Source organism: Mesoplodon densirostris, chromosome 11 (assembly GCF_025265405.1).
Source record: "Mesoplodon densirostris isolate mMesDen1 chromosome 11, mMesDen1 primary haplotype, whole genome shotgun sequence".
Taxonomy (NCBI): Eukaryota; Metazoa; Chordata; class Mammalia; order Artiodactyla; family Ziphiidae; genus Mesoplodon; species Mesoplodon densirostris.
In genome coordinates this window covers 3,474,460-3,500,569 of record NC_082671.1, presented here as the reverse complement: position 1 = coordinate 3,500,569, position 26,110 = coordinate 3,474,460, and the positions used below count along the sequence as shown (strand labels likewise).

The 26,110-nt window shown below is 55.1% G+C and overlaps 2 protein-coding genes across 2 annotated transcripts in view; one reads left to right on the top strand and one right to left on the bottom strand.

Annotated features, from left to right (window-relative positions):
• The window catches only part of ADIPOR2 (adiponectin receptor 2), a 49,251-nt gene extending 39,971 nt beyond the window's left edge, over positions 1–9,280 (top strand). The window contains exons 5-8 of the mRNA XM_060112470.1: positions 2,753–2,939; positions 3,110–3,297; positions 6,139–6,332; positions 8,657–9,280. Of these exons, the coding sequence (XP_059968453.1) occupies positions 2,753–2,939; positions 3,110–3,297; positions 6,139–6,332; positions 8,657–8,785 (698 nt within the window). The 3' untranslated portion in view covers positions 8,786–9,280. The remainder of the gene's footprint in view (positions 1–2,752; positions 2,940–3,109; positions 3,298–6,138; positions 6,333–8,656) is intronic.
• A 6,967-nt stretch (positions 9,281–16,247) lies between these two features.
• The window catches only part of CACNA2D4 (calcium voltage-gated channel auxiliary subunit alpha2delta 4), an 89,645-nt gene continuing 79,782 nt past the window's right edge, over positions 16,248–26,110 (bottom strand). Inside the window, exons 29-40 of the mRNA XM_060113350.1 lie at positions 25,616–25,677; positions 25,213–25,257; positions 24,960–25,022; positions 21,409–21,479; positions 20,932–21,007; positions 20,466–20,518; positions 20,148–20,203; positions 19,792–19,812; positions 18,888–19,005; positions 17,440–17,552; positions 17,051–17,133; positions 16,248–16,352 (exon numbers count right to left, since the gene is read on the bottom strand). Coding sequence (XP_059969333.1) covers positions 16,248–16,352; positions 17,051–17,133; positions 17,440–17,552; positions 18,888–19,005; positions 19,792–19,812; positions 20,148–20,203; positions 20,466–20,518; positions 20,932–21,007; positions 21,409–21,479; positions 24,960–25,022; positions 25,213–25,257; positions 25,616–25,677 — 866 coding nt within the window. The remainder of the gene's footprint in view (positions 16,353–17,050; positions 17,134–17,439; positions 17,553–18,887; positions 19,006–19,791; positions 19,813–20,147; positions 20,204–20,465; positions 20,519–20,931; positions 21,008–21,408; positions 21,480–24,959; positions 25,023–25,212; positions 25,258–25,615; positions 25,678–26,110) is intronic.

Below are 26,110 nucleotides of genomic sequence, written 5' to 3'. Positions count from 1 at the left end.
AAGGGCACTGTACAGAATGGGTTATAATATTTTAATGAGCATGGAGAGGAAGGTAGTTATTTAATAGAAGTAAGCTGATTTTTGAAAGTCATTACTTAGAATATTCACAATTCAGTTTCAGTTTGTCTTGAAGCAGAATGTGATCTGTGATATTTCTTTCCATCATGATTGCACATTAAAGAAAGAATGCAGTGGGGGAGAGAACAGTCTTTTCAACAAATGGTGTTGGGGAAAACTGAGTAACTAGTATGCAAAAGAATGCATTTGGACTCCTAACTCACACCATATAGAAAAATTAAGATGAATCAAAGACCTAAACATAAGAGCTGAAACTATGAACCCATTAGGAGAGAACATAGATGTAAATCTTTATGACCTTGGATTAAGTGACAGTTTCTTAGAATTGACACCTAAAGCATAAGCAACCAAAGAAAAAATAAATTGGACTTGATCAAAATTAAAAACTTGGGACTTCCCTGGTGGTCCAGTGGTTAAGAATCCGCCTTCCAATGCAGGGGACACAGGGAACTAAAATCCCACATGCCGTGGGGCAACTAAGCCGGCATACCGCAACTACTGAGCCCACACGCCACAACTAGAGGGAAGCCCGCACGCTGTAACTAAGACCTGACGCAGCCAAATAAATAAATAGAATGTTTAAAAAAAATTAAAACTTTTGGGACCTCCCTGGCAGTACAGTGGTTAAGACTCCACAGTTCCAATGCAAGGGGCATGGGTTCGATCCCTGGCCGGGGAACTAAGATCCCACATGCTGTGCAGCGTGACCAAAAAATTAAAAAAATAAAAAATAAAAACTTTTGTATGTCAAAGGACATTATCGAGAAAGTAAAAAGGTAACCCACAGAATGGGAGAGAATATTTGCAAATCATATATCTGGTAAGGGTCTAGTGAAGAATTCTTACAACTAAACAATAAAAAGACAACTCGGTTTTAAAAATGGGGAAAGCATCGGAATAGACATACAAGTGGCCAGTGAACACACAAAAAGATGCTCAACATCCTGAGTCATTTGAGGAGGTGCAGTGAGCTACCACTTCACAATCACTAGAATGGCTGTTATCAAGAAAATGGAAAATAACAAGTCTTTGCCAGGATGTGGAAAGGTTAGAACTCACGTGCATTGCTGGTGGAAGGTAAAATGGTGCAGCCCACAGAAGATAGTTTGGCAGTTCCTCAGAAAGTTAAACAGAGTTACCGGCAATTTTAATTCTAGGTATATATCCAAGAGAATTGAAAACATGTTCACACAAAAATGTGTACATGAATGTTCTTAGCATTATTCATAATAATGCTGAAAGTGGAAACAACCCATGTATCAGCTGACGGGTGAATAAAATGTGTATATCCATATAATGGCCATAGAAGGGGTGAACTGCTGATAATGTGCTACAACATGGGTGGGCCTTGAAAACATGCGAAGTGGAAGGAGCCGGACGCAAAGGCCAAGTATGGTATGATCCATATACGTGAAATACCCAGAATGGGGAAATCCATAGAAACAGAAAATAAATTAGCTGTTGCCTAGGGTTGTCTAGTGGGGAATGGGAGATGGCTGAACAGGTATAGGACTTCTTTTTGGGGTAATGAAAATGTTCTAGAATTAAATAGTGGTGATGATTGCATAACCTTGTGAATATACTGAATAGTCTGGCCTTACCCAATTTGATGTACATTTCTTATCCTGCATTTGATTTCCACTGTGACTGCAAGTTCCAGACTGCTAGTGCAGTGAGAGTAGAATAGACAATCAAGTTTGTTGCTGACTTCTGCTCAAGGGTAAATGCTTTATTAAATGGATCAAACAGAATCACTTAGTAAATGTTTAACTTCTTAATTTCTGTGCCTGTCCTGTGTTAAGTGGCCTTTCCCTAGGCAATAAGAACATGGTATCTCACTGTGAAGAACAGTTTAAAAACTGGTTATGAAATGGCCCAAATGGGCATTTCACTGTCCTTAACCTCCCCAGTCTGTTGGGCCAACGGGTGAGGACCAGAGAAGCATAAGCTTCCTTGACAGCTATTGGTGGAGAAAAGCTGTATTTCCTAGCAGAGTTTGGAGGTATCAGCATTCACTGCAAAGGAAAATGCAGAATGGGTCTTTGAAAGCTGGGCTACAACATATACGCCAAAAACTTTATAAATGAAATTTCACATGGGATCTAGAGGTAGAAGTGGGTTTTTCTACTTTTTTAATCTTTTTTTTAAAACATGTTTATTGGTGTATAATTGCTTTACAATGGTGTGTTAGTTTCTGCTTTTATAACACAGTGAATCAGCTGTATGTATACATATATCCCCATATCTCTTCCCTCTTGTGTCTCCCTCCCACCCTCCCTATCCCACCCCTCTAGGTGGTCACAGAGCACCGAGCTGATCTCCCTGTGCTATGCGGCTGCTTCCCACTAGCTATCTATTTTACATTTGGTAGTGTATATAAGTCCATGCCACTCTCTTCTAGTTTCTTAAGAAGTAGCAGGCATTGTCTATTTTCTTTTTTGGATTAGTAGTAAGTTATTCTGTATACTGAGTTTGTGAAACTGAGGAGCATATGATACCAACAGTATTTGGAGTAGACCAACATTTTGGATAAGGTTCAGTTATTTGGAAAAATTTGGAAAGTTCTCATGGAACTTTCGATTTGGATGTCAGGACTGAAAACATAATCAGTATATAACACTTGAGTATATCTTCAAAAGGCTAATCCTTTCTCTCTTCCCGTGCTCTTTCCTAGGTTGTGTGTTCTTCCTGTGCCTGGGGATCTTTTATATGTTTCGTCCAAACATCTCCTTTGTGGCCCCCCTGCAAGAGAAGGTGGTCTTTGGATTATTCTTCTTGGGGGCCATTCTCTGCCTTTCTTTTTCGTGGCTGTTCCACACAGTCTACTGCCACTCAGAAGGGGTCTCCCGTGTCTTCTCTAAGTAAGTATCTGCAAAGTCCATATTTGATGAGTGATGTAGAGTCCATGGGCTAGGGGAGAACTTCCAGCGGAGGTGGCAGAACCCTTGATACCATCCGCTGGGAACTTTGATCGGAACCTGTAGCAGGCAGTAATTTTTAACATTAAATGCATTTTTTTTTTCTGTCCTAGACTGGATTACTCTGGTATTGCTCTTCTGATTATGGGAAGCTTTGTCCCTTGGCTTTATTATTCTTTCTACTGTAACCCACAACCGTGCTTCATCTACTTGATTGTCATCTGTGGGCTGGGCATCGCAGCCATTGTCGTCTCCCAGTGGGACATGTTCGCTACTCCGCAGTACCGGGGGGTGAGAGCAGGTAAGAGCTCGCAGAGGGCCCACACTGGACCCGCGTCTATTTGCCAGGCTTCGTTAAAGGGTCACCGTTGCCCAAGCATTACGTGAGGTACTTGTGATGCAGAGATGGAGAAATCACGGTTCCTGTTCTCGAGGGCCTCGTAATGTAGTAGGGGTGTCAGAGTGGAGGGGGTGCTGAGCTATTGCAGTTGACGTATTTGGAACAATTCAGTGTACATGAGTTTAGGCCCGCACACTGTCCTTACGGCTGTGGCTCCGTAACCTTTGTAAAATAATGATTCCTCTTTCTCAGCTCAAGGGGAACTTTTTATAGGGATTAGTTCTTTTTGTTGTTGTCATTTTTTGTTTTGTTATATATTTTCATTTTATTAAAAACATTTTTTTCCTATGTATTTTCATTTTAAAATGTGTAAAAAAAAAAGTCTTCACTCCCAACTGATTATGTTCTAAAGAGGCACCACAAATCTTTTCTGATGTAGAGATAAAGAGCCTTTTTGTATTTAGGATAATGCCTGTTTAGTTGGAGATCAGTGGAAAGCCAAAAGCCCCTTGCCGTGTGAGTACTTCCTGTGTGAGGGCCTGGACTGGTGACTGACCCCTCGGAGCCAGGGCTGTGTCTTCAATTTTCTGCCCACCCAGTGTCAAACCCAGTACCTTCTGAGAATGAACAGGAAGTATTAGAAGGAATACTTTTCCTTTCAACCTTTTTGTTTTAAACCATTTTGTATCAAAGTCCAAGCCACCGTTTATCTGCAGTTACCTAGAAGGTTAGAAGTTAGAATTAACTTCATGTTAATGAGCACTGTTGTAACTCTGTCCTCTTCCCTTTTGAGGATTTCTTTGAGCACATGAGCAGTGGTCAGGGTTGGCTCCAGTGTTACTGAACCAGACCTGGGTCTGCTTGCCGTGCCAGTCTGCTGACACCAGCTTGTGGTGGAGGACAGTGCGGCGTTTATATTGTAAGGCGCCAGACGAGGAGTCCGGGGCAACTAGTGCTCAGAAAACTTGACCTCCCTGATGGTTTGGGGGGAACAGTTTTTATAGGCAAAATTTGGGGGAGGTCTGCATGGTGTGTGACCTTCCTCTGATTGATTGATGGGGGGTTAACGGGGTGGTGTTCCAGAAACCTCAATCGTTGGCCTTCTGGTTCCAGCCAGTCTGGGGTCCCCGTGCTTGTGCTCAGCCTGAAGCCACCATCCTCCACCGGGTGGGCCCCAGTTCCTATAGAAGAGCTCTGAGACATGCATCAGGTTGGGTCCCTTGAGGAGGAACCGGCCGGTGCCCCTTTCCTGCAGTGCTGTTCTTGACTGCTCCGCCTTTGCTCCTGCATTCCCTCACTCCTCTAATTAGTAACTGTTGGAATCTGCCCTTTGGAACTCAGGAAAGGTCTAGGAGGCTGAAACTTTTATCCTGCAAATAAGAAATGGGGGACACAGAAGGGCTTTTGTGCCTGGGAGGGCCCCACCAGGTCCTCCTGGGTTTCAGTCCCCCCCTTTCCTGTGATATGCCTCAATCTTGGGGGGAACAGGTATTGGAAAAGAAAACAACGTTTTGAATAGAGAGGCTGATCATGAACTCGCAGAGAACTCGGTTTCCCCAGCAGTGCTCAGCCTGGAGCACGAGAGATGGGGACACTCTGGCTGAGTGGAGCTGCACGGCCTGCAGTCTGTGCACATCACAGGGACCATGTTCCTGAGCCTTTGGCTTTGGGCATGATGGGCACGACCACGGGCAGCCTCCGCTTAGCACATGGAGGAGAAGCGCAGTGAAGAGACAGGAGCACGATGTTTTCGGGGAGTGGGGTGGGCTAGGAAACAGACAGCACTGCCCCTGCTCCGCCCTCGGGGACGCCTGTGTCATCTACAAGTGTGCACTTGGCATTGGTGCCCATCGGTGGGCGCTTGCTTGTAACATCCAAAGCAAGTAATAGACACCTTGTTTTTGAGAAAGCTTATTACCAGATGGTGGTTTGTTTGACAAAGGTCATTCTTACCTGTGTGTCAGAACGTGGGAGCAGCTCCTGGCTGCTGGGGGACGTCCCTGTGGTGCTTTGTTGACCCACACCCTTCACAGTGGTTTTAGATCTGCGTTACCTTTAAACTTTTTTTGATCGTGACATTTTCTGTTACAACCCTAAACGTGTCTTATTTTTTATATATATATATAAATTATGAAACTTGGACAAAATGGCACTTAACCCTCCATCCACTTGACACAGTCTGATTTTTTTTTGATATTTTTTATTTTAGTCTAGTTCATTAAAAAAAAAAAGCTCATCCAGACTCAGTTTGTCTCATAACCTAGGTCATACCCAGAAGTTTGAAAAACATTGCTGTAGAGGGTTTTGAGGGCAGTCAGCTGTCGTGGAGCCTTGCTGGTAGACTGTGTCTGACTGGTGCTCTGGGGCCCTCTCCCTTCCTCATCCCCACCTCCGTCCTTTCCACCCCGCTCTTACCCCAGGAATGTCTGGTGCCTCAAAGGGAAGATGAAATATGTAAAACTGCTCTGTACTCTAATCTAGGGGTGCTTTGAGCAAACCCCTAGAGCTGTCTGTTTCTAAAACACTGAGCAAGGTAATTCAAAACCCCTTGAAGACTGCTGACTTGTTAAGCTAAGCCTCTCTCAGCAGGAGGCTCTTTGCATTTGTAAATAGATCTCCTTTTTAGAACTTAGATGTGCTGTCTTGCATGTCAGGATCACAGAGTTTGAAGAATCTTCTTTTTCCTTTTGACCAAAAAGCTGATGTTGTTGCATCCTGCTGTGAAATATTCAGTTTACAGAATCACTGGTACCGTGCCAAAGTTCTTCTTCCTCATTTTCACTGTGTTCTTACGATTCCCAGGAGTGTTCTTGGGCCTTGGCCTGAGTGGCGTCATTCCCACCTTGCATTATGTCATCTCGGAGGGCTTCCTGAAGGCCGCCACCATAGGGCAGATTGGCTGGTTGATGCTGATGGCCAGCCTGTATATCACGGGAGCAGCCCTGTACGCTGCCCGCATCCCCGAGCGCTTCTTTCCCGGCAAGTGTGACATCTGGGTGAGTATGGTCAGGGGTGGTCCGTGTCTGTCTGTTAGTGGGTTATTGGCACACGGGGAAGTGGAATAATTGAGGAAGTTTCAGACTCAGAATCCAGATATGTGTATCCTAGCCCTCAGTCTCCCTCATGGTTTGTGTCTCTCTGGACAGTAAGTACAGTACTGACTAGTGTTTATTGGTAACTGACATGTGGTGGTGCCTGGCGCGGAGCTGAGGGAGCACTTTACAGGGACGGCCTCGTTAGATACACTGGCCCCATAAAGTGTTACAGCTGTTACCCGTGCCTTCACTTGACAGCTTGGGAAATGCGGCTTCGGCTTTGGGAGGTTAGGTAACTCCTTATCCAGCACCCCTGCCTATTAGGTGGCGGGAGTGGAATTTCCGTCTGTGCTCCTGTGCCCTACCCTGTGTGGCAGGTCTTCTAGTCCTTCTTCGTCTGCTTTCCTCGTGTATGAGATGAGGGTGACAGACCAGGTTTTTACCAGGGTCCTTTTTGATACCAAAATTCAGTGATTTGTAATGAGGGACTGATCCACGTGTTTGGCTGGAAGGGGAGGTAGGATAACTGGATGTGGTTGATGGTAAGAAAGGAGGAGAGAGGGGCAGGAAATACACGGGACCAACGGACAGACACTCTGTAGCTGAAGGTGGCCTGTGGCGTGTCAGCAGTGCGGCGCTGTGGGACGCGGAGGCTGGCCGTCCAGGACCCTGCTGCTCGTCCAGCTACGGATGGTCACACACTGAGCTGCTCCGCTGTCTCTTCCAAGATCAGCTATTCATGTAAAAGAAAATGCTGATTTAGGGCATCTTTGGAACTTCAGATAATCAAATTTATCTTTCTGAGATTGCCTCATCATGGTTTTGACACTGATATGGAGAAATTTTCACACCCCTCCCCGCCTTTTTGGAAAATGAATCCCCTTTGGTTTCCTAGGAAGTATCTCTTGGGAAGTGACTTATGGATCCCTCTAGTTTACACTTCTAAAATCAATGTCCTTCCCTTGATAATGCGTTTTGCCATTTTTCATGTTGAGACTACGATGAGAGAATAGTGTAAGTTTTGAAGTGGTACCTGGTGCACTGAGCAGTAATCCCCTTTGATGTGAACTAGCACTCAACAGAGCAGGTTCAGTCAGAGCCATCGCAGGCTTGTAGACCAGCTTCTGACTTGAGAAGGAAGTAAAAGGCCCTGCTTTCCCACTCCTTTTTCAAATAAATAAATAAATTTATTTATTTAATTTATTTATTTTTGGCTGCGTTGGGTCTTTGTTGCTGCACGCAGGCTTTCTCTAGTTGCGGCGAGCGGGGGCTACTCTTCGTTGCGGTGCACAGGCTTCTCATTGCAGTGGCTTCTCTTGTCGCGGAGCACGGGCTCTAGGCACGCAGGCTTCAGTAGTTGTGGCGCATGGGCTTAGTTGCTCCGCGGCATGTGGGATCTTCCCGGACCAGGGCTCGAACCCGTGTCCCCTGCATTGGCGGGTAGATTCTTAACCACTGCACCACCAGGGAGGTCCCTTTCTTGTCTTTTTTAAAAAATAGATTTATTTAATTAATTTATTTATTTTTGGCTGCCGTGTGCGGGCTCTGTCTAGTTGCAGCTAGTGGGGAGGCTGCTCTGCATTGTGCTGCGCGGGCTTCTCATTGCGGTGACTTACCTTGTTGCGGAGCACAGGCTCCAGGCGCGCGGGCTTCAGTAGTTGTGGCGCGTGGGCTTAGTTGCTCCGCAGCATGTGGGATCTTCCCGGACTAGGACTCAAACCCGTGTCCCCTGCACTGGCAGGTGGATTCTTAACCACTGCGCCAGCAGGGAAGTCCCCCTTTACTAGTCTTTTGATGTTGTATCTTCATGTAATTCTGCGTCTTAGAGCTGAAGGAAACTCTAGGCACCAGGTATTTTGACTCTCTACCCCACCCTGAAAGTCCCTTTGTTTCCCAGGAGAGCAGCATTTAAATGATGTTCTAGTCCATGACAGCAGTGAGGGAAGCACCCCTGTGTCTGACCATCGCCTGCCGCTCGGCATCACGGGGTCCTCAGGGCTTTGTGGCCTGTTGGCAGCACCTGCCCCGAGTCCGCCAGGTCCCCAGTGTCAGGCATGTATGTGTTCATGTCTCGAGCTTAGGGCCGCAGCTTGATTTCTGTGGGGACAGCTGGCCTTCAACTCAGCAGAATGTGATATGCCTTCTGGGTGCTCCGAGGTCTGTGGACGCCTGGAATCTGAGCTGTGGCGTCCACTCCCGCCCCCTGCTCAGCGTAAATGATCTTCAGGACCTTCTGCCAACGGTTAACGATGTGTCTCTCTCCCCCACACCCTGCCCCGCTCCAGTTTCACTCCCATCAGCTCTTCCACATCTTCGTGGTGGCTGGCGCTTTCGTTCACTTCCACGGTGTCTCGAACCTCCAGGAGTTCCGCTTCATGATCGGCGGAGGCTGCAGTGAAGAAGATGCACTGTGATACCTGCCGGTGGCCAGGGACTGTGACCCTTAACCAGGGCCTGCGGTGCCTGCAGGCCTCCCTCACTGGCCGGTGACGCCAGTACCGGAGGAGCCCCAAACCCTGGCGGCCTCGTGGGCTTTGTGACGCCCCGGGGCTCCAGGTGGTCCGCGACTGGGAAAACAAAAATAAATCCCACCTCAGAGGTGGAGAAGAAGAGAGACGACCTGAACCCTGCCTTGTTCTGGGTCTGAGTGAGGGCCCTGCGAGAGCCGGGCAAACTGGCTTCTGAGCCGTGTCCCGCTTCTTTGTAGATGTCGGGACAGTTTAGCTGGAGGCTCATTCTTCTCCCTGCTCTCTCCTGAAAACAGTAACGCAAACCAGTTTCGGTGAACATTTATATCCTATAAGGGGTGGGGTGTGCTTTTGGGAGAACAAAGAAATTAATGTAAATAAGATTTCTAACTTACTGTTTAAATAAAAATTTATATAAATGTTTAAAGCATAGGGGTAGGGGAGGGAGGGACGATTTTTGTATAGAATGAAACATGCAAGTACCACACACTGTTTCAATTTTGCACAAGCGACTGCAGGATGATCAGGTGACAGCCCCAGAATGTATAATGCCTTGTGCACCAGGGTGCCTTCTGAAGGCTGGCATACCTTGGGCCCTGGTGGGGCAGAGCCTACGGCCCAGCCCGGCAGCCGCATGGCCGCTCTCGTACCTGAGAGCCCTCGGGCGCCCCGAGGTGGACGGGAGCAGCGTGCGTTTTCTCAGTGGAAACTGCGCGTGAAAGGCTCATGGGATGTGTTAGATCAAGGCTCTAGTGACTGTGTCGTTAAAGCCACCTACCCGGGAAAATCACTTAGGCCGGCAGGGGGGTGGAGGGGGGCGCTGTTGGCGCAGGGCCCATCGCAGTGCTTCCTGGCGTCCTCTTCAACGTGGTGGCGACGTGGCTGGCTGCCAGGGGTGGGGCGGGGGTGAGAGTGTTCCGTGTCCTTGCTGTGGAGCTCTGGACCACCCCGTACGTTTTCCTCCATGAGAATCACCGCCCTAACTACCCTTCCTCCCCCCGGGAATAAAAATCGACCTTTCCTGGCATCATAGTTCCGGGCAAGGAGCCAGCCACAGAGGGATTCCAGGTGCCCCCGACCCATCTACGTGGGTGAGAGCGTTTACCTGTGGTGCTGTCCTGGTGACCCTGGGTGGCAAGTGCATCACCTCTCCACGAACAGGAAAGCCAGCGGCATGCCCCTAAAGCAGAGCCCACTGCCCCGCCAGTGCCTGAGTGGGCAGCACCCCAGGACCCCACTTTTCAGGGCTAGTGTGGTGGCAAGTCTTACAGGGAAATGCTATGTTATTGCCGTGGGGTCTGGCCAGATCCTGGAAGCTCTTAAGTCTTTGAAGAGCTGCTCGAAGTGAAAAACGTTGCTCATGTCCCAGAGGTGCCCTGTTAGGGTGTCAGAGGGCGGTAGGGGAGGGTCTGATTCACGGAATCCTGACCTGGGCTCATGGGAGGACCGTCAGAATAACCCTTGAGTCCAGTTACTTACTCTCAGCCAAGATTTCAGGTGATTAAATTACATCCTCGGGGTGGCGGAGACTAGAAGTGAACATCGAGGCCCTGAGCCTCCAGGGGGTGTTTGGGAATATGGGAAGGGTCTCCTATGTATTCAGTATGGGGTTTTTCCTTGGTTATACTTCTCCTTTCTCGCCCCTTCCAATCTTCAGCAAAAGCTGGGAGCCAGGAAGAAAGAATCCATTGAAGAACTTGTGAAGAACTTAAGAGCGTTTTGATTCTGAGTGAGGGCACTGCCCTGGGTGCTGGGTGGGCTCAGCGAAAGACTCAGTGGGTGAGCTGGTGCTGTGCCGGCAGCAGGATGAGCGGTGTCACTCCCATGGGGAAGCCCAGCCCAGCAGGACAGGCCCACCTGGGAGGAAGCACACTTTGCTTCGTGAAGCGGCAGCACATATCAGAAGCCACACTTGCTCTTCGGTCACGCACCTCGGGGTACAGGGCGTGTGTCTGCACAGCCCTGTGACGGCACCAACAGAAGCGGCGGTCCAGGGCCCGGCCGCCCCACACTCCAAAGGAGGAGTGGAATCTGGCTCAACATAGCACAAACCCTTAGGAAAATGAAGCTAACACCACTCAAGACGTCCTCCAGTAGCAGCCCCCGCTCTGGGGAGCGTGGCGGCGTGTACGCCCGTCCACGGGTGTGTCTGCAGCTCCTACCCCGCCGTTCGCGCACGTCTCAGCTCGCTGAGAACTCTCACAGGTTGGCGCCTGGATGCCTTACTCTCAGCAGGCAGAGGCTTGCTTGCTCTGTGCAGATTTTAATTTTCTTTTTGGTCCTAGGCTGGTTAGGACCGCTAACAGCTCCATCCTTTCACCATTAAATAGTGGCCTTTTCAGTATTTTCCCCCTTACCGTTTATAAGTTGCTGAAGCCACAAAGCACATTTTTGGGGCTCGTAGAGGGTTGGGATTCCAGAAAGGCATTTATGTGACGGTTCCATTCACCATGGGGTTTCCCTACTTGCTGTATTGCTCACCTTCTAATAAAAAGACCCAAATGGAATATGAACTTCGTCATCGTCGTTTTTACTGCCTCAGCTTTCCTGTGCGTAGCTTTCGGTGCTCCTTACTTGAAGCCTTAACTTAGTCGCTGAAGCTTAAATTTTCGGAAATGTCCCAGTGTGAGTGCTGAAGACCATTCTGAAAAAGCTCTACGTGGACTGACTTTTCAACAAGTTAAGATCTTGTGGAATTATTAATAGAATTCTTTGGCCACGAGGGGCATTTTCTATACTGAATAGAGTATCTGAGGACATTTAGGGTGTGTGTGTACTCAGTTGGGCTACCAGTTGTTTGACAGTTATACTGTGTACTATCACTTCCACATAAAATGTTGAGAGTTTGCGAAAGTTGAAAATTCTCGCAATTTTAGATAGCCTTGTAATTTGTGTATTTTGCGTTTCCATTTAATTTTCTTAATGTGTTATAAGGCAGGCAGGATAGTAATGAGTTAATAAAGATGGTGCAGTTTAAAAAACAAAGTGCTTACGCCCAACTCAGATTTTCCCAGCCTTCATGCTTTCATCATAACGGGGGGTACCAGGTGTAGAATGGAGGGGAGAGCTAGCTCTAAGGGGCAGTTCTTAATTTATTGTTAAAGTTAGCAAAATACTACCTAAGGAGTGCCTCATGCAGGGGGATCTGTTAAAGGCCTCCATGCCTCATCTAACTGTAAGCAGCACCCGCCGAACACGTCTGTGTTATTTCACTCGTTTTATAGGTGAGGCGGCTACAGGGGGTAGGTCTGACGCCCATGCCAGCATTCTTCACACGAAGAACACCCAGATTAAAGGGTCTCATGGATATTGACCCGAAGGTTGGGCGTTTGTTAGCCCTTCCACGTAATTTGAGAAAAGAGAGGAAATCCCAACCCTTTTGCCTTAGGTAAATTTAGTTTTTTCGGAATTTCCAGTATTTGGATGAATTCTCATTTTAAGTGTAGAAATAACTTGAGGTTTTTTGCGTAGGTCACCCGGCAATGGGAACTGGTGGCGTCCTGTTCTTGGTGACAGTCCTCGAGGCCTACAGACACCCCCTGGTTTTCCCTAGTCCTTTGCTGAGCTGGAAGGCTTTCTCAGCGATGTCCGTGGCGTTGGAAAAGAAGTGGATAGGGGTGTGTTTGAATCTGGGCTGACGGTTGCTAGGGCTCTGCGGCCTGGAGATGGCTCCAGGTGCCATTGCTTCCGAATCACCCCAGGAATAATCCCTGGTCTCCAGAGGGGTCTGCTCAGCACGGAGCACTGACCCCAGTCCCTGTGTCCTGCCGGAGGGATTTTCCCACCTTCAGCTGCCTGCCTTGGGGCAAACAAGTCCAGTCCAGCTCTGCCTTCCGCAGTGATGGCAGATGTCCAGCCACGCGGGAGGGAAGGCCTCTCACTGCTGCCCTGGCCTGGGGACAGCACCCGGGCCTGCTGGGACCCGGCCCTACTTTCTCACCTGTGAGCCCAGCTCCCCGAGGTCAGCATCCCTCAGATGAGCTGCAGGGATTGGCTAGCGTCTTTGCCAACCTCTTGCTCTCATTCCTCCTCCTCCTTTGACTTCGAGAGGTGTCTGCTCCCTTGCCCTCCCAAACCGAACCTCCATGTGGCGTTGTGAAGTGGTGGTTGGAGCCTTTTACCTGATAGCAGCACTTCCATTAAAATGCACACGTTACTAGGCCGGCTTAGGAGTTCGTATATCCCTGCCCTGAGGAGGGCGCTGGCAGCACCTTGCGGTCTCAGGTCTCCCAAGAGGTGACGGTGTTTATAGGAAAACGGATTCCAGGACTCTGTCCCCAGAATCTTGTCATCGATTAAATGGCTTTGGTTTTAACTTTGTTCCTCTGAAATCAAGGTGATGGCTCTTTAGCTTGAGCCAGGCTGCCCCCTGCTGTCCTTTGGGGGTGGTTAGAACCATAGTGTATCAAACGGTTTTTGCTTCCGTTGGTTCTGAAAGGGAGTTCAGGCCTTACAGTCCACTCCTGGCCATGCGGAGACGGGGGTGAAGCAGACGAGGCCAGGAGTTGTCCCAGCACTTCCTAAGTTTGGTTTTCATTTCTTTAATTTTTACAGTAAAATAAATTATTTATTTTTTTAAGTTTATTTATTTTGGTCTGGATTGGGTCTTCACTGCTGCACACGGGCTTTCTCTAATTGTGGCGAGTGGGGGCTACTCTTCTTTGTGGTGTGCGGGCTTCTCATTGCAGTGGCTTCTCGTTTCAGAGCACAGGCTCTAGGCGCGTGGGCTTTGGTAGTTGGGGCTCGCGGGCTCTAGAGCTCAGGCTCAGTAGTTGTGGCGCATGGGCTTATTTGCTCCGCGGCATGTGGGATCTTCTCACACCAGGGCTCTAACCCATGTCCTCTGCATTGGCAGGGGGATTCTTAACTATGTGCCACCAGAGAAGTCCCTCATTTTTTAAATTTTTGGCTGCATTGGGTCTTCGTTGTGGCGCGCAGGCTTTCTCTAGTTGTGGCAAGCCGGGGCTACTCTTCGTTGCGGTGCGCGGCTTCTCATTGTGGTGGCTTCTTTTATTGTGGAGCACGGGCTGTAGCCACGCAGGCTTCAGTAGTTGTGGCACACGGGCTCAGTAGTTGCAGCGCGAGGGCTCTAGGGCATGCCTAAGCTTGGATTTTAAATTATGTGGCCAGGACTTCCCTGGTGTTCCAATGGGTAAGACTGTGTTCCCAATGTAGGGGGCCTTGGTTCGGTCCCTGGTCGGGGAACTAGATCCTGCATGCATGCTGCAGCTAAGAGTTCGCATGCCGCAGCTAAGAAGTCTGCATGCCACCACTAAAGATCCCGTGTGCTGCAATTAAGACCCGGCGCAGCCTAAATAAATAAGTAAATATTTTAAAAAATTATATGGCCAAGATAGTTGATAAATTTGCCTGAAAAGGCTCCCCCTGGTTGGGCGGGGAACGGGACGCTGTCCTGGAGAGAGGCTGGCGGTCGGGGTCTGGGCTCGTACTCTTGCTGCAGAAGGGCGCAGGGTAGCCAAGGGCCCCAGCAGGGAGGGGCTGCTGCCACGAGGTCTCTGTGACACCGAGTGGGGAGCTGCGCTGCAGCAGCCGAGGGGGCGGGAGACGGGCCCCCCGCTGCCTCCTCGCCCACCTGCGCCAGGCGGGCACCTGTGACCTCGCCTGTTGTTCTTGACATCCAAATGGTCATCTCTCCAGGCCCTCCGCCACGAAGCAAGATGCTCTGATGAGAGTAGGTGACATGTAACTAGCGCCGACTGCAGGCCACGCAGTTTCAGGCTCAGTATATGAACCTCACGTTCACGCCTCACAATGCTTTACTGATAACTTGGAGCCAGGTTTCAACTCTGAGCCTGGGTTTCCCGGTCTAGGAGCGAACAGGACCTACGGCAGAGGGTGGTCGTGCGGGTTGGATGAGTTGGTGCCTGTTACTTCCACGGTGCGTTCAGCTCTCCAAGCACTGTTCCGCCCCGCAAGCTGGCTGCTGAGCGAGCTCGCCTTGGCCCTCGTCTTCTCTGAGGCTCGAGTTCAGCTGTCACTGGGCCACTGGTGCCCACCTGACAGGTAGATATGGGGAACGTGACAGCAGTGAGAGTAACGTGTCCTCACGTGGAAGGTGCTTCACGAACGTCATCATGTGTTTGAAGGCGTTGGTGAGGCTGTTTGCTGGTGGGAAGCTTGCACGTGCGAGTGTGGGGGGCTGGGAGGGGGTCGGTCCCCAGGGGCCCGGTGCGCATGGTCCTTGCTCGTCATGGGGCTGGGCTGGACCTCCTCCTGGGAGGCTGGTTAAACTCAGAGATCGGAGGCCACCCCAGAGTTTCTGCACTGTTCCGCCTTTAGTGTTGCTCCCACAGTGGGGACTGTGGTCCCTGGGGAGCCGGGTCTACGGGGGCAGAAGCCCCGGCACTGAGACCCTGAGGGAGGGGTACCCAGATGCGTCTCCCTTCCCACTGGAGTCCGCTTTGCAAATTGCAGTGTTCCCCAGAGTTCCAACCCCAGGGACAGAGTCAGGTCGTCTCTCTTGTAGATCAGGGGCCAGAAAAAGACCAGCCTGGGACCTGGACCTCCTGGGGGCCTGGAGCTCTCAGGAGCCCCCTGACCACGCCACCGCGAAGACCCTCTTGTTCCTGGGACCCCTCTGCCTGGCTGCAGCTGTTCGTGCCACCTCCCCTGACCTCGCGTCCTCTTCCGAGGCGGCAGCTGTATAGCTCATCCTACTGGCCTTTTCTTGGAAAGATGCAAACACTGAGTTAGGGCTTTGCAAAGATCTCTTTAGAAAAAAAATTTAATAGCAACAGTTTGTGGACATCATGCGTGGCCATGTTCACGTAAAGGACCCTGCCTTTTCTCTGTCTCCTGTCTCTGTGTCTCTGTCTCTCGTCTCTCTTGCACGCACACACACACGCCATTTTTTTGAGCTGCAACTGGGAGGCCGAGCTGATCCCCCAGCAGGCATCTCACCCTAGGGGAGCTGTGTTTCCCGTGGGGCCCGTTCCTGCCCTCCTCCCCCTTCTGCCGTTGGCCTCATTCCTCTCCTCTTTCTCAGTACGTCTAAGTCCTTGGATTCTACTGAAGACCAACCAGATTCATTAGGAAGAGCTGCCCCTTTCTTTGGCTGGGTCTGGACTTCTGGGGAATAGACGGAACAAAACTCTTTTGTCTTGGTCCAAATTGAGTTCACGCTGGACTCCAAAGAGAAGGTAGGAGGGCAGGGAGGCTGCCCATTGAGACGCGGGGTGGACGGTACCAGGCACCCGGAAGGTCTCTGGGAGTGATTTCTGGTTCCGTCCAGCAATCTCAGGAGGGTGGACCATCAGCCCAGGACTGAGCTGAGCATGGACCTGGGTGAGAATTCAAGTGTAGAGCGCTGGACCCCACTTCAGCTGCTGACTCTTGACAATGTCTCTGGAAGGGTCACCTTGTCAGAACCGGCCGGCCGGAGCAGGGGTCACCGCAGCAGCTCGGGCAGCAGCACCCAGGCACCCAGCGGCGGCAGCAACAGGGGGAGCGAGGCTGAGGTGTCCGAGGTGCCGCCACAGTCCTGGGCATCCTCCTGTGAACCCAGAGCGTTCACCGTGGGGTGACCGCCCCGGGCAGAGGGGGCCGGGGGTCTGGAGACGGATCGCTGGGCCCAACTAACGGGCCCAGGGGCTGGGGAGGGAGGGAGGTTCCAGCAAGCGGAGGGAACGCCGCCCCCTTTCTTAGACCCCTGCCTTCTAGGGGAAGGCAGAGGCTGCTCACTCAGCCCCAGAGCTGGACTTGAGCCTTCTCGCTGGCCCCAGCCTTGGAGGGGCTGTGGGCTCATCCTCTTCGAAGGACTTCAGAGAAGCCCTGGACTCTGGGAGCATCTTGGGTGTGGAGGCAGCCATGTCCAGCAAGGACGGCCCCATGTACACGTGGTGGGTGCACAGGGCCGGTCACCAGCGGTACTACGTGCCTAACGGTTTCCTCCTACTTGCTTGGACCACGTGGAGCTGAGTGCAGTGAGGGCCGTGTGGAGAGGCTGTGTCACACCGCACTGAGGGCCCTGACCCTGGGAGATGCGGCTCTCCTTGTAAAGCACCCCTGGGTCCCTCCCGCTGACTTAGTATCTGAATGACATGGGGCCCAGCGTGAATGCACGTGTATGGGTGATTCCAGTCATCCACGGAGGTGCCCTCACAGCTGCATCCACGTGTCCAGACGCTCTCACATCTGAAGGGCACAAGCTCAGGGCTGAGGGTTTGGGGATGGAGCCCCCCCAGCCCCTACCTCTGGATGGAAGGCGTGGCAGGCATCCGGTCGCCGGCGGAGCTTCCGGGAGCGCATCTTGTCACACTTGACTGTGGCGTTATGTGCAGAATTCCCTGTTAAGGTGAACACACCTGCCGACGGAGCTGATTCTGGAGACTCTGGGGACCGAGCTCTGGAAGAACTGACCTCTGGTGGGAGCAGCTGCCTTGGAAGCAGCTTCCGGGGTCAGGAGCAGCACCGGGGCCCCGGGGAGGGGGGAGAACAGGTAGCGATGCTCTTGGGGGAGGGGGCAGTGTTGGTGGCAGAAGGGAGGCTGGCCCCCGTCTCTCAGAATCTGAGCCCCTCGGTGTCATGTCCTACCCGCCACCCCTCCCTCGCCTGTACACGCGGGAGGGTCGGGAGGATATATTTGACTTCCGTAGCCTCCTGCAGGACTGGCGGGAAGATGCTGCAGTCACAGGCGGGGTCCGTCACCAGGAGGAGAAGGTTGCTGGAGGGAATCTCCTGCATCACGAATGTCCTGCAGCAGAGAGGTTGGCTTGTGGAGGTTCCTGCGGCAGCTGGACCCTGGGCTTGTAGGGGAGGCTCTTTTGGAGGCGGGTGTGAGGACTCGGGGCCAGGTCAGCCCGGGGGGCAGCCCGGGAACCGTCCCAGCAACCGATGGGCTGCCTGGCTTATCTTCCCCACGAGCCTTTGCAGCTGTTCTGCTCCTTTCCTAGCAGATCGGAAGTGAGGAAGCCCGAACATCGGCGGGGGAGGGGACAGGAGCTGCTGTTGACACACATAGGGACAGCAAGTCAGGACGGTCCCAAGCAAACAGGGCTGCGTGGCTGCCCCTGCTCCGGGCGGGGATGCAGTGCCCGCGCTCGGCCGTGAGGTGGTCCCACAGTCCCACACGCCGCCTGGAGGGGAGGGAGAGCAGGTGCAAGCCAGTCGTGGTCCCTCGCTTGGCCAGTGCGTTGGCAACAGCCACTGCCCGGCGTCTGCTATGGGGTGGACCTCCTACATGCACGTGCGTGCACACACACACACGTGTACACACACAGGCACACGTATATATTTAACCTTCACCGTGCCGTATGAGGTTGGTATTATCCCTGTTTTGCAGGTGGGAAAACTGAAGCCAGAAGAGGGTTAAGTAATGCGCCCGAGGTCACACAGCTCCTCTTAAATCAAGTCCGTCTACTCTGAGGACTTCGCTTTACCCACACTGTTCGTGCATCCGCACTGCCAGCCTCTGAGATAAGTGTACAAATAACAGTATTCCCGAGAAACCGGCTGCGGTGAGAGTAGGATCCCTCCCTCCAGCACACGCCCGCACGAGACGGGCCTGACTCTGCTGCCGAAGTCTGAGGCACCCACTAGAAGGTAGTTTGCTTGAGGCCTGGGTCTCAGGGACATCCCGGGAAGCCCCGGGGGAGTGGCACGCTGGCCGGTGGACAGCCTAGGGGAGACCATAGCCTCGGGGTCAGGACACAACCTCCTGGGGGTGGGGCGGCCTGGGGTCCAGGTGAGAGTCAGCGGGACAGAACTTTCAGCCAGGCCTCCCTTCCTCCCTGGGTCAGGGCCTGGCAGAGCTGGGGGACCAGCCACTTCCCCTCGGGAGTGGGACCCAGGGACGGAAGTGCCAGGTGCCCCAGCCACTCCCAGGAGCATCCTGGGGCCTCTCAGTCCTCTGTGCCGACGGACGTCTAAGGGAGAGCTGACGCCCCTTCCTCGAGCCTGCCCTGGCCTCAGGCCACCTCTCCCGTCCCCGGCCAGCCCCGCACTTGGCACCCTGGGTGCGCAGCCTGTGGTCCCTTGGCTGAGCCTCACCCGCGGGGATCTCTCCCCCGGCCCGCTCAGCCCCGCTCACTTCTGGCAGCCCCCGCACTCCACGACGCCGTTGGCTCCCCGGATGGCCGTCTGGTGCACGAACACAGGGTAGGTGGTGTCGCAGGGCTGCAGCACGTCCTGCTTCTTGTGCTTGTGGGCTGCGGGGACACGGAAAGGGCGTGGACTCGGGCGCCTCGGCCACAGCTGTGGGGATGGGCTTTGACGCCCCGGGCAGTGCGGTCACCGCGCCAGGAGTGAGACGCCCGTCCACTGGCAGGTGGCTCCCGGTCAGGACTTGGGGCCGGGGGAGGGGAGTGGCCGCGTGTGGGTGACGCGCTCGGGGACCCTGGGGATACCCGTCTCTCTCCTCACCATCGGCAGTGATGTCCAGGGGCTGAGAGGAGGGCAGGGGCTCGGGGGGGCCTGGGAGACGGCAGCCCTTCGTCCTCTCCCCCCTCCCTCCCTGTGGGGGGCCCAGCGGGCGCCCTGCACGGGCAGCTCCTGGACAAGCCCTGGGTCAGCCCCCCGCCCGCTGCCCCCGTGGCTACTTGGAGAGCCAGGCGGGGGCCCCGCGCCCAGCTTCCCGGGCTCCTCAGTGGGGCCTGTGTGGTCACTCGAGTCGGCTCAGAAAGGACTTAGCTAACACAGGGCAAAGGCCTGGCAGCCTCCCCGGCGGGCCCACGTCCACCCCTCGGGGAGCAGACCCCACTCGCCCACTAGGGGCCACGGCCTCGGGACCACGCAGATTTCCTCCTGGCGCTGTAAGCGCTCTCAGCCCAGGAGAGGGCTGGGGGGCTCCGCTTCCCTGGGGCAGGGCTGCACCCACACCCCGAAGGAGCAGGGCTGCAAGTTGGGAGGGGCCTTGGGAGTCAGGGGTCCAGATGGAGGGAGCTTCCTGGGGCAGCTCCCAGCCCGGCACCCAGCGCCTCGGCTGCCCTACTTACAGTGATGGAAGACGGCCTTGGCTGCCCAGGACCCGTGCACGGCATGGGGTGGTGATGATGTCACACAGGTGGTGACGTCACATGGTGTGGGCGTGATGTCACACGGGATGGATGACATCACATGGGATGGATGATGTCACACGAGATGGGTGATGTTGCATGGGGTGAATGACGTCACATGGGATGGATGATGTCACGTGGATCAGTGGTGCCCCGAGATGGTGTGACGTCACACAGGGGTGAGGGAAGGTGATGAGAGAAGCCGACAGGATGGATGTGAGCGGTGGACTCTCCGGAGCCCCCTGCCCCTCCCCCTGAGGTGACGGTTTCCAGCTGGAGGCTGGAACGACACTCACCCTCGGCCCCGCTGTCCCCACGCCAGGAGCCCCAGGCGCTCCACTCCAGCAGGAGCCTGTCAGGCACAAGTGAATCTCGGAGACCTGCTTGCCCTCTCCAGTGGGCCCCCAAGCTGTCTGCCCCTCGCCCCCAGGACACCCTTGTCCCTGCTGGAGGCTCCTGGTGGCGGCGGCATGTAGGAGGGGCGTCCCATACAGGCCTGGCCGGTTCCCCTGGGGACCTCACCCTCCTTTGGGGTCGTGGGGACCTCGGCAGCTCCCCTCAAAGGCCTCCTTCATAAACCACCCCTGCACGAAGCCCCCCAGCCCCTCACTCACAGCAAGAGCTCGTTCACCAGCCACCTGGTAGCAGTCAGGAGGGCAGAGATAGGCTGGGAGGAGAGGGAACACACTGTGAGCCCCAGGGCCCCTCGCCCTGTGCCATCAGAGACCATACCCGGGCTCCGCTCCGCCCCTTCCCGGCAGCGGAAGCAGCGGAGAGCTGCGTTTTCTGGGAAATTCCTACTGTGGGGCGGACGATGCCCATCATCACACTGGGTGGCATCTCTGGGGTCCCTGATGATGTGTGGACGGCACTGGGGTGAAGGTGGGAACCAGGCAAGAAAGGGGCTGCAGCCTGTTCCTCTGACAGAGCAATCGCCGAGGCCCCCCAGGTAAGACCCTGGTGTGGGGGAGCGGGCTGCGTGCAGGGGGCACTGGGAGAGGACTGAGAGTGGCCCTGGGGCCCTGGAGAGAAAGGGACAGGCTGGCATCTGGCGGGGGCGGCGTCTGGGGTGACACTCACGCTGACCAAGGGCTGGGAGGCGCTGTGGTGGTGGGTCGGAGGTTTGCACATGGCCTGGTAGTCGTACATGGTCACTCTGAAACCAGAAGCAGGGCGTGGCAGTCCGGACCCCATCCCCCGCCCCGCCCCCACCCTGGGGGAGTTTGCAGCCAGGTTTTTGGTCACCCGGATCCGGGAGGGTGCATGATCAGCAGGTCAGAAAATGACATTTCTGTTCTTGGGCTGCTTTAAAGACAACGAACAGCAAATCTGGTTTTCCTGCTAAGGGTCACATGACCTCAGCCCCTCTCCCCACTTCCCCGTCCTCCCCCCTACCCACCCCCATCAAGTTCCAGGCTTCAGAAAGGCTGCTTTTGGAGCCCTGTGGGGCTCACTGTGGGTTCTGAGGTCGGGCTCTGAAATCTGTCTGGTCCATTTAGCATCCGATCCCCCCTCCTCAGTGTGTATTGGAGGGGGTGTGGCGCCTGCCCTACTTACCGGCTGAACACCCCCATGCTGAGCAGCTGGGTCATGAGGGCACCGTCCACCTCCCCCAGGAATCGTCCCATCTGTGAGGGCGAGGGGGAGGGACACCAGGATGAGGACATTGCTCTGAGTGCCAGACTTTACCTGTGTTTGGGTTTCCCCTCCAGACGCCCTTGAATCGTGGTCCATCAGACTCCACTGCTCCGGCCCCCTCTCCTGGGACGGCTCCAGCCACACCTCTCATGGCTTTTAAATTCTAAGTTGGTGTGAAATCAAACTAGTCGTTGCAATCAGATTTGTTTTTTAAAAGGTGCAGAATTCTTTGAACACTTCTGGGTGAATCGCGTGCAGGAAGGTGAAACTTGATGTGTCGTGTGTGTTTTATGCACGTGCATGTGCGTGCATGTGTGTCTGTGTTACCAAACAGGGAGATCCTGGTGGGCGGATCCCCAGAGGCCATGGTGATTGTTTGCGCATCTGCTGAAGGGCAGAGTGAGTGATCTGAGCCTCCTGATCCGGGTGGAACCGAGGCTCCTGGTGAGGCTGGTTCCCTCCCCACGAGCCTGTCCCTCCAGTCTGTCTTGACTCCAGGCTTAGTCACCGATATCCCCACTGTCCAGACCCCTGATTCTGGAAGGGGAGTTTCCTGAGAGTAAGACAAGCTCCTGGACACTGGAGAAAGGTGTCCCCCGTTCAACGTGACCTCCAGGACAGGCTGCCCTGGCAGAGAGCACCCGCCTCTTCTTCAGGAGGGCAGCCCCCTCTGGCACCATGGAAGCAACAGGCCTCCCTCCCTGGGCTCCGGGATGGACCTGGCAGGACAGGGAGCGTCCCCTGGGCCTTCTGGCACGTGAGCCCAGGCGGTAAGGTGCATCCAGACCACCAGCAGCTGGCGCTGAGGCCCAGGCAGTGGTCCTCGGACCTCATTACACTCGGGGGGGTGGCGGGAGCTTGCAGCGCAGGTGGTCGCCCACTCCCAGTTTCTGATTCGCTCGGTCTGGGGTGGGGCCCGAGAACTTGCATTTCTATCAAGTCCCCAGAGGCTACTGGTCCCCTTACCACACTATGAGGCCCAGGGAGGAAAGGGGGGAGGGGCAAATTAGGGGGGAGGGGCCAGGTCACGGGCCCTTGAGGCTCTTGGGTGTGTCTGGGGAGGGGGTAGGAGTCTGTGGTGGGAGAGTCTGGACGGGTCACAGTCGCCCGGCCTCCTGGGCCTCACGGCTCTGTACCCTTCCCCTGCATGTAGGCTGGACCCAGCGACCTGCTTCTAGTGAACGAACATGGTCCAAGGGGCGCTGTCCCTTCTGAGAGCCGCTCCCAGGGGACCGTGGCCTCACGCTGCTGGCACTCGCTGGCTCTCCTCAGCCTTGCGCTTTGGTGGGGCGAGCCGCCCCCCAGGAGGCCCCCGGGGCAGTGGGATCCGGCGCGGAGGCTGCCCTTCGCAGGTCAGGCCCCGCTGATGCCTCATGGAGACCCCGAGCCTGGGCTGCCCACCGAGCACACTGGTCTCCTCACCACAGAGGCTGGGAGATCGTGGGTCTTGGGGTGTGAGCCGTCCAGCTGGGGGTGATTCGTTACAGAGCAACAGGTAAGTGCTGCAAGGCTGTGGAGTGAAGGAGTTTTAAAAAAGCAGAAATGGCTGGATGGCTGGACAGTCAGCACCCGGCTTCCAGCTCCGCGCTCTGCGGACCTGCAGGCCAAGCCTCACTCTAGACTCCAGTGTCCACCGAGCACAGGCGTCGTGACTCCTGACACAGGGCTGCCCGCACACACTGTGGTACCCCCTCGAGCCCTCTCAGAGCCTCACAGCCCAGGTCTGGGGTCAGAGGCGTCCAGAGGGAGGAGACCGCCGCCCCCAGAGCCCCGGCACCAGCCCTGGAGACTGACGCAGGCCAGGCGTTCTGGGTCCTAGTGACCTGGGTGGGGCAGGGGCTGGGCGGGAGGATGACCCCTGGCAGACCAGGTGCCACACCCGCCAGCCCAGCGAGGACGCCAGCCCCGCCCTACAAATTCTTGGTCCGTCAAAGCCACTGCTCCGCAGCCAGCTCTCCGTCCCAGGAGGGCTCTTCTAGAACCTCCCCTTGTACCTCTAGGTTCAAAGTTTGGCTCTTCTGCAGCCGTGAGCTTTTGGGTTAATAACCTAAACTAGCAGAGCCTCAGTTTGTCCCTCAGGTATAAAATGAGCCTAATAATGTCACCAGAGATGATGGAGGGACGTCCCACCCCTGATGGGGCCTGGTTGGTGGCGGGGGAAGGGGGCTGTGTGGAGGCCCCTGGAAGGTCCCAACCCTGTGATGAAAACTAGATTGCATTTACGTCCTCTGTTTTACAAAGGATGTGAGGCGCCTTTTAAAACTACACACGGGGTGATAAGATAATGCAATGGCTGAGAAAATAAGGGTAAATACGCCGAGTAGACACGTACTTAGAGAAATATAAGTCTGAGTAACTTTGCTGTCATAGGTCAGCTTGCTTCCCGCGGCTCTGCGGCACTCGGGCACCCAGACCTGAGAAATCACACAGCCCGGGCCCTTATTCCAAGAGGGGGAGATGGGCCCAGGCCACCCAACCACGCGTCCGCTTAGTGGCAAAGCTCCCGCTTGGCCACACGCCGCGTCCCTTAGGCTGGAGGCCCCTGGATGCTTCTGGCTCATTTCAAGGCACCACTTTAGGTGAATGTGCTCAGCTGAATGTGGTTCAGGTGTAATTTCTGGCTAAATAAACGACTTGGGGCTCAGCAAATACAAGGCTGTGTCTGCACCTCCTCCTCGGCCGTTCGGGGCACGTGGGGTCCTGGGTGCGCAGCCGTGCCGTGTGACGGGGAGCGTCACCGTTCACTCCCCTTCGCAGCAAAGCCAGGTGGGAAGGTGAGGACAGAATTTCCCACGAGGGCGGTCCAGATGGGAAGCGCGCACGAAGCGGGAAGGCCTGGCCCCGGCCCCGAGGATGCAGCAGGGTGGGCGCTGTGGCCTGTGTGTCCCCCAGATTCACGTGCTGAAACACACCCCCAGGGCAGAGCCCTCACAGTGGGGCTGGTGCCCTTAGAAAAGGGACCCCAGAGGCCTCCCTGTCCCTCGCGCCAGGAGGGGGCACAGTGAGAACCCTGCAACCTGGACGGGGCCTACCCCGGCCCCTGGCACCCTGGTCTCGCACCTCCCGCCCCCGGAACTGTGGTCTGTAAGCCGCCCAGCCTGTGGGTTTCGTTACAGCCGCCTGAACGGACTGATGGGAGAGGGGAGAGGCAGAGGGGGGTAGGGGGTGGGCAGCAGGAGGGGGTGTAGGACTCTGGGGGAGGCCCCCCCAGGCAAGGCTGCAGACAGAAAAGCCGGGGCCTCGTCACGTGGACAACTCCCTACCAAAAATCATGGGAGAAGACCAGAGACGTAAGGTTTCCTCTGGGCGTCTGAGTTGAGAAGCCTGGAATTTGGGGTCTTGCGGTGCTGGCTGTGGTTCTAGGAAGAGCCTCCGCTTTCATCAGACCTTTTCCTCTAGTTGGCCCTGGGCCGGGATTGCTTCTGGGCTTTCTCTGACCATCGAGGCCGCGGGCCTCCCGAGTGCCTTACCTCCTGGGGCCTCTCTGAGATCAGGATGAATCCGTTGTTGTCGATGACGAAGCAGTCCAGGTCCTGGGAAGGAACCCAGAAGGAGGTCAAGGCCAGGCCCTGCTGCTGACCCCTGGTTCCTGCCTGCCCGACTGCGTAGGGAGGCCCTCTGTGTGGAGCCCAGGCTGCAGGGAAGGAGGGGCTGGCCCATCGGGAGGACGCGGGTTGGGGGCTGCTTCCCTCTCCCACCGTATTCCCCCCATGGGGAGCTCACACTGTCCTGGCAGCTCTCCGGGCACGGACCCTCCGCAGCGCCACACTGGAGGGAAGAGGGGGACCATGAGCTGTGCACCCGTGTGTGTGTGGTGTGTGCGTGTGTGTGATGCATCCGTGTGGGGATGGAGTCCACAGCACACCTGTGATGTGTGTGCACCATACCCGTTTGGTGACTGTGGTGTGTACTCAGGGGGTATGTGCACAGTGTGACATGTGTGTGCTTGTGTGGTGCGCCCGTGGCGCATGCCTGGCGTGTGTGCCTTGCGTGTATGCGTGGGGAGTGCATGCTGGGGGGTCCGGCGCTGAGATGCAGGCAGGGCTTTGCTGGTGGCAGCAGCCAGGTGCACAGGTCGGGGGTCCTCCCCCTGAGCGTCCCCCCTCCCCCGACCCCTGGCACCCACCTGCCGGGTGGCCGCCCAGAACGTGCGCTGCAGGAACCCCATCCTCATCTGCACGCCCACGGCTGCCAGGAGCGGGCAAGGCCAGGCCATGGGGGTGTTTGGGGACGGGGTCGGGGGGGATGGTGAGAGAAGACATCAGATCTGAGTCAGAGGGAGGAGGCCCATCAGCAGGGGGTGGGGGCCACTAGCTGCCTGCAGACTAGCTTCCTGGTGGGGGGCACCGGGGGCTCCGTCTCTGCATCCCTGGAGCTCGAGGCAGGCGCCCCGGGAAGGCCGCTCTCCCCTTTCCCGCAGATACCTAGGCTGGATTTCAGGGCCTCCGTGGGTAGTTACGGCCCCTCCACCCGGCTGCGCTCCAGCCCCCCACCCCGGTCTGTAAGAAGGCTCCTTCCTCGCAAGTCGGGTCCGTGTCACCCAGGCCTGCAGGAGGCTCCCCGTCCCGGAAACCCAGGCTTTGGTGCTGCCGCTCCCAAGGGCCGCCACGCCTCTCTGGTC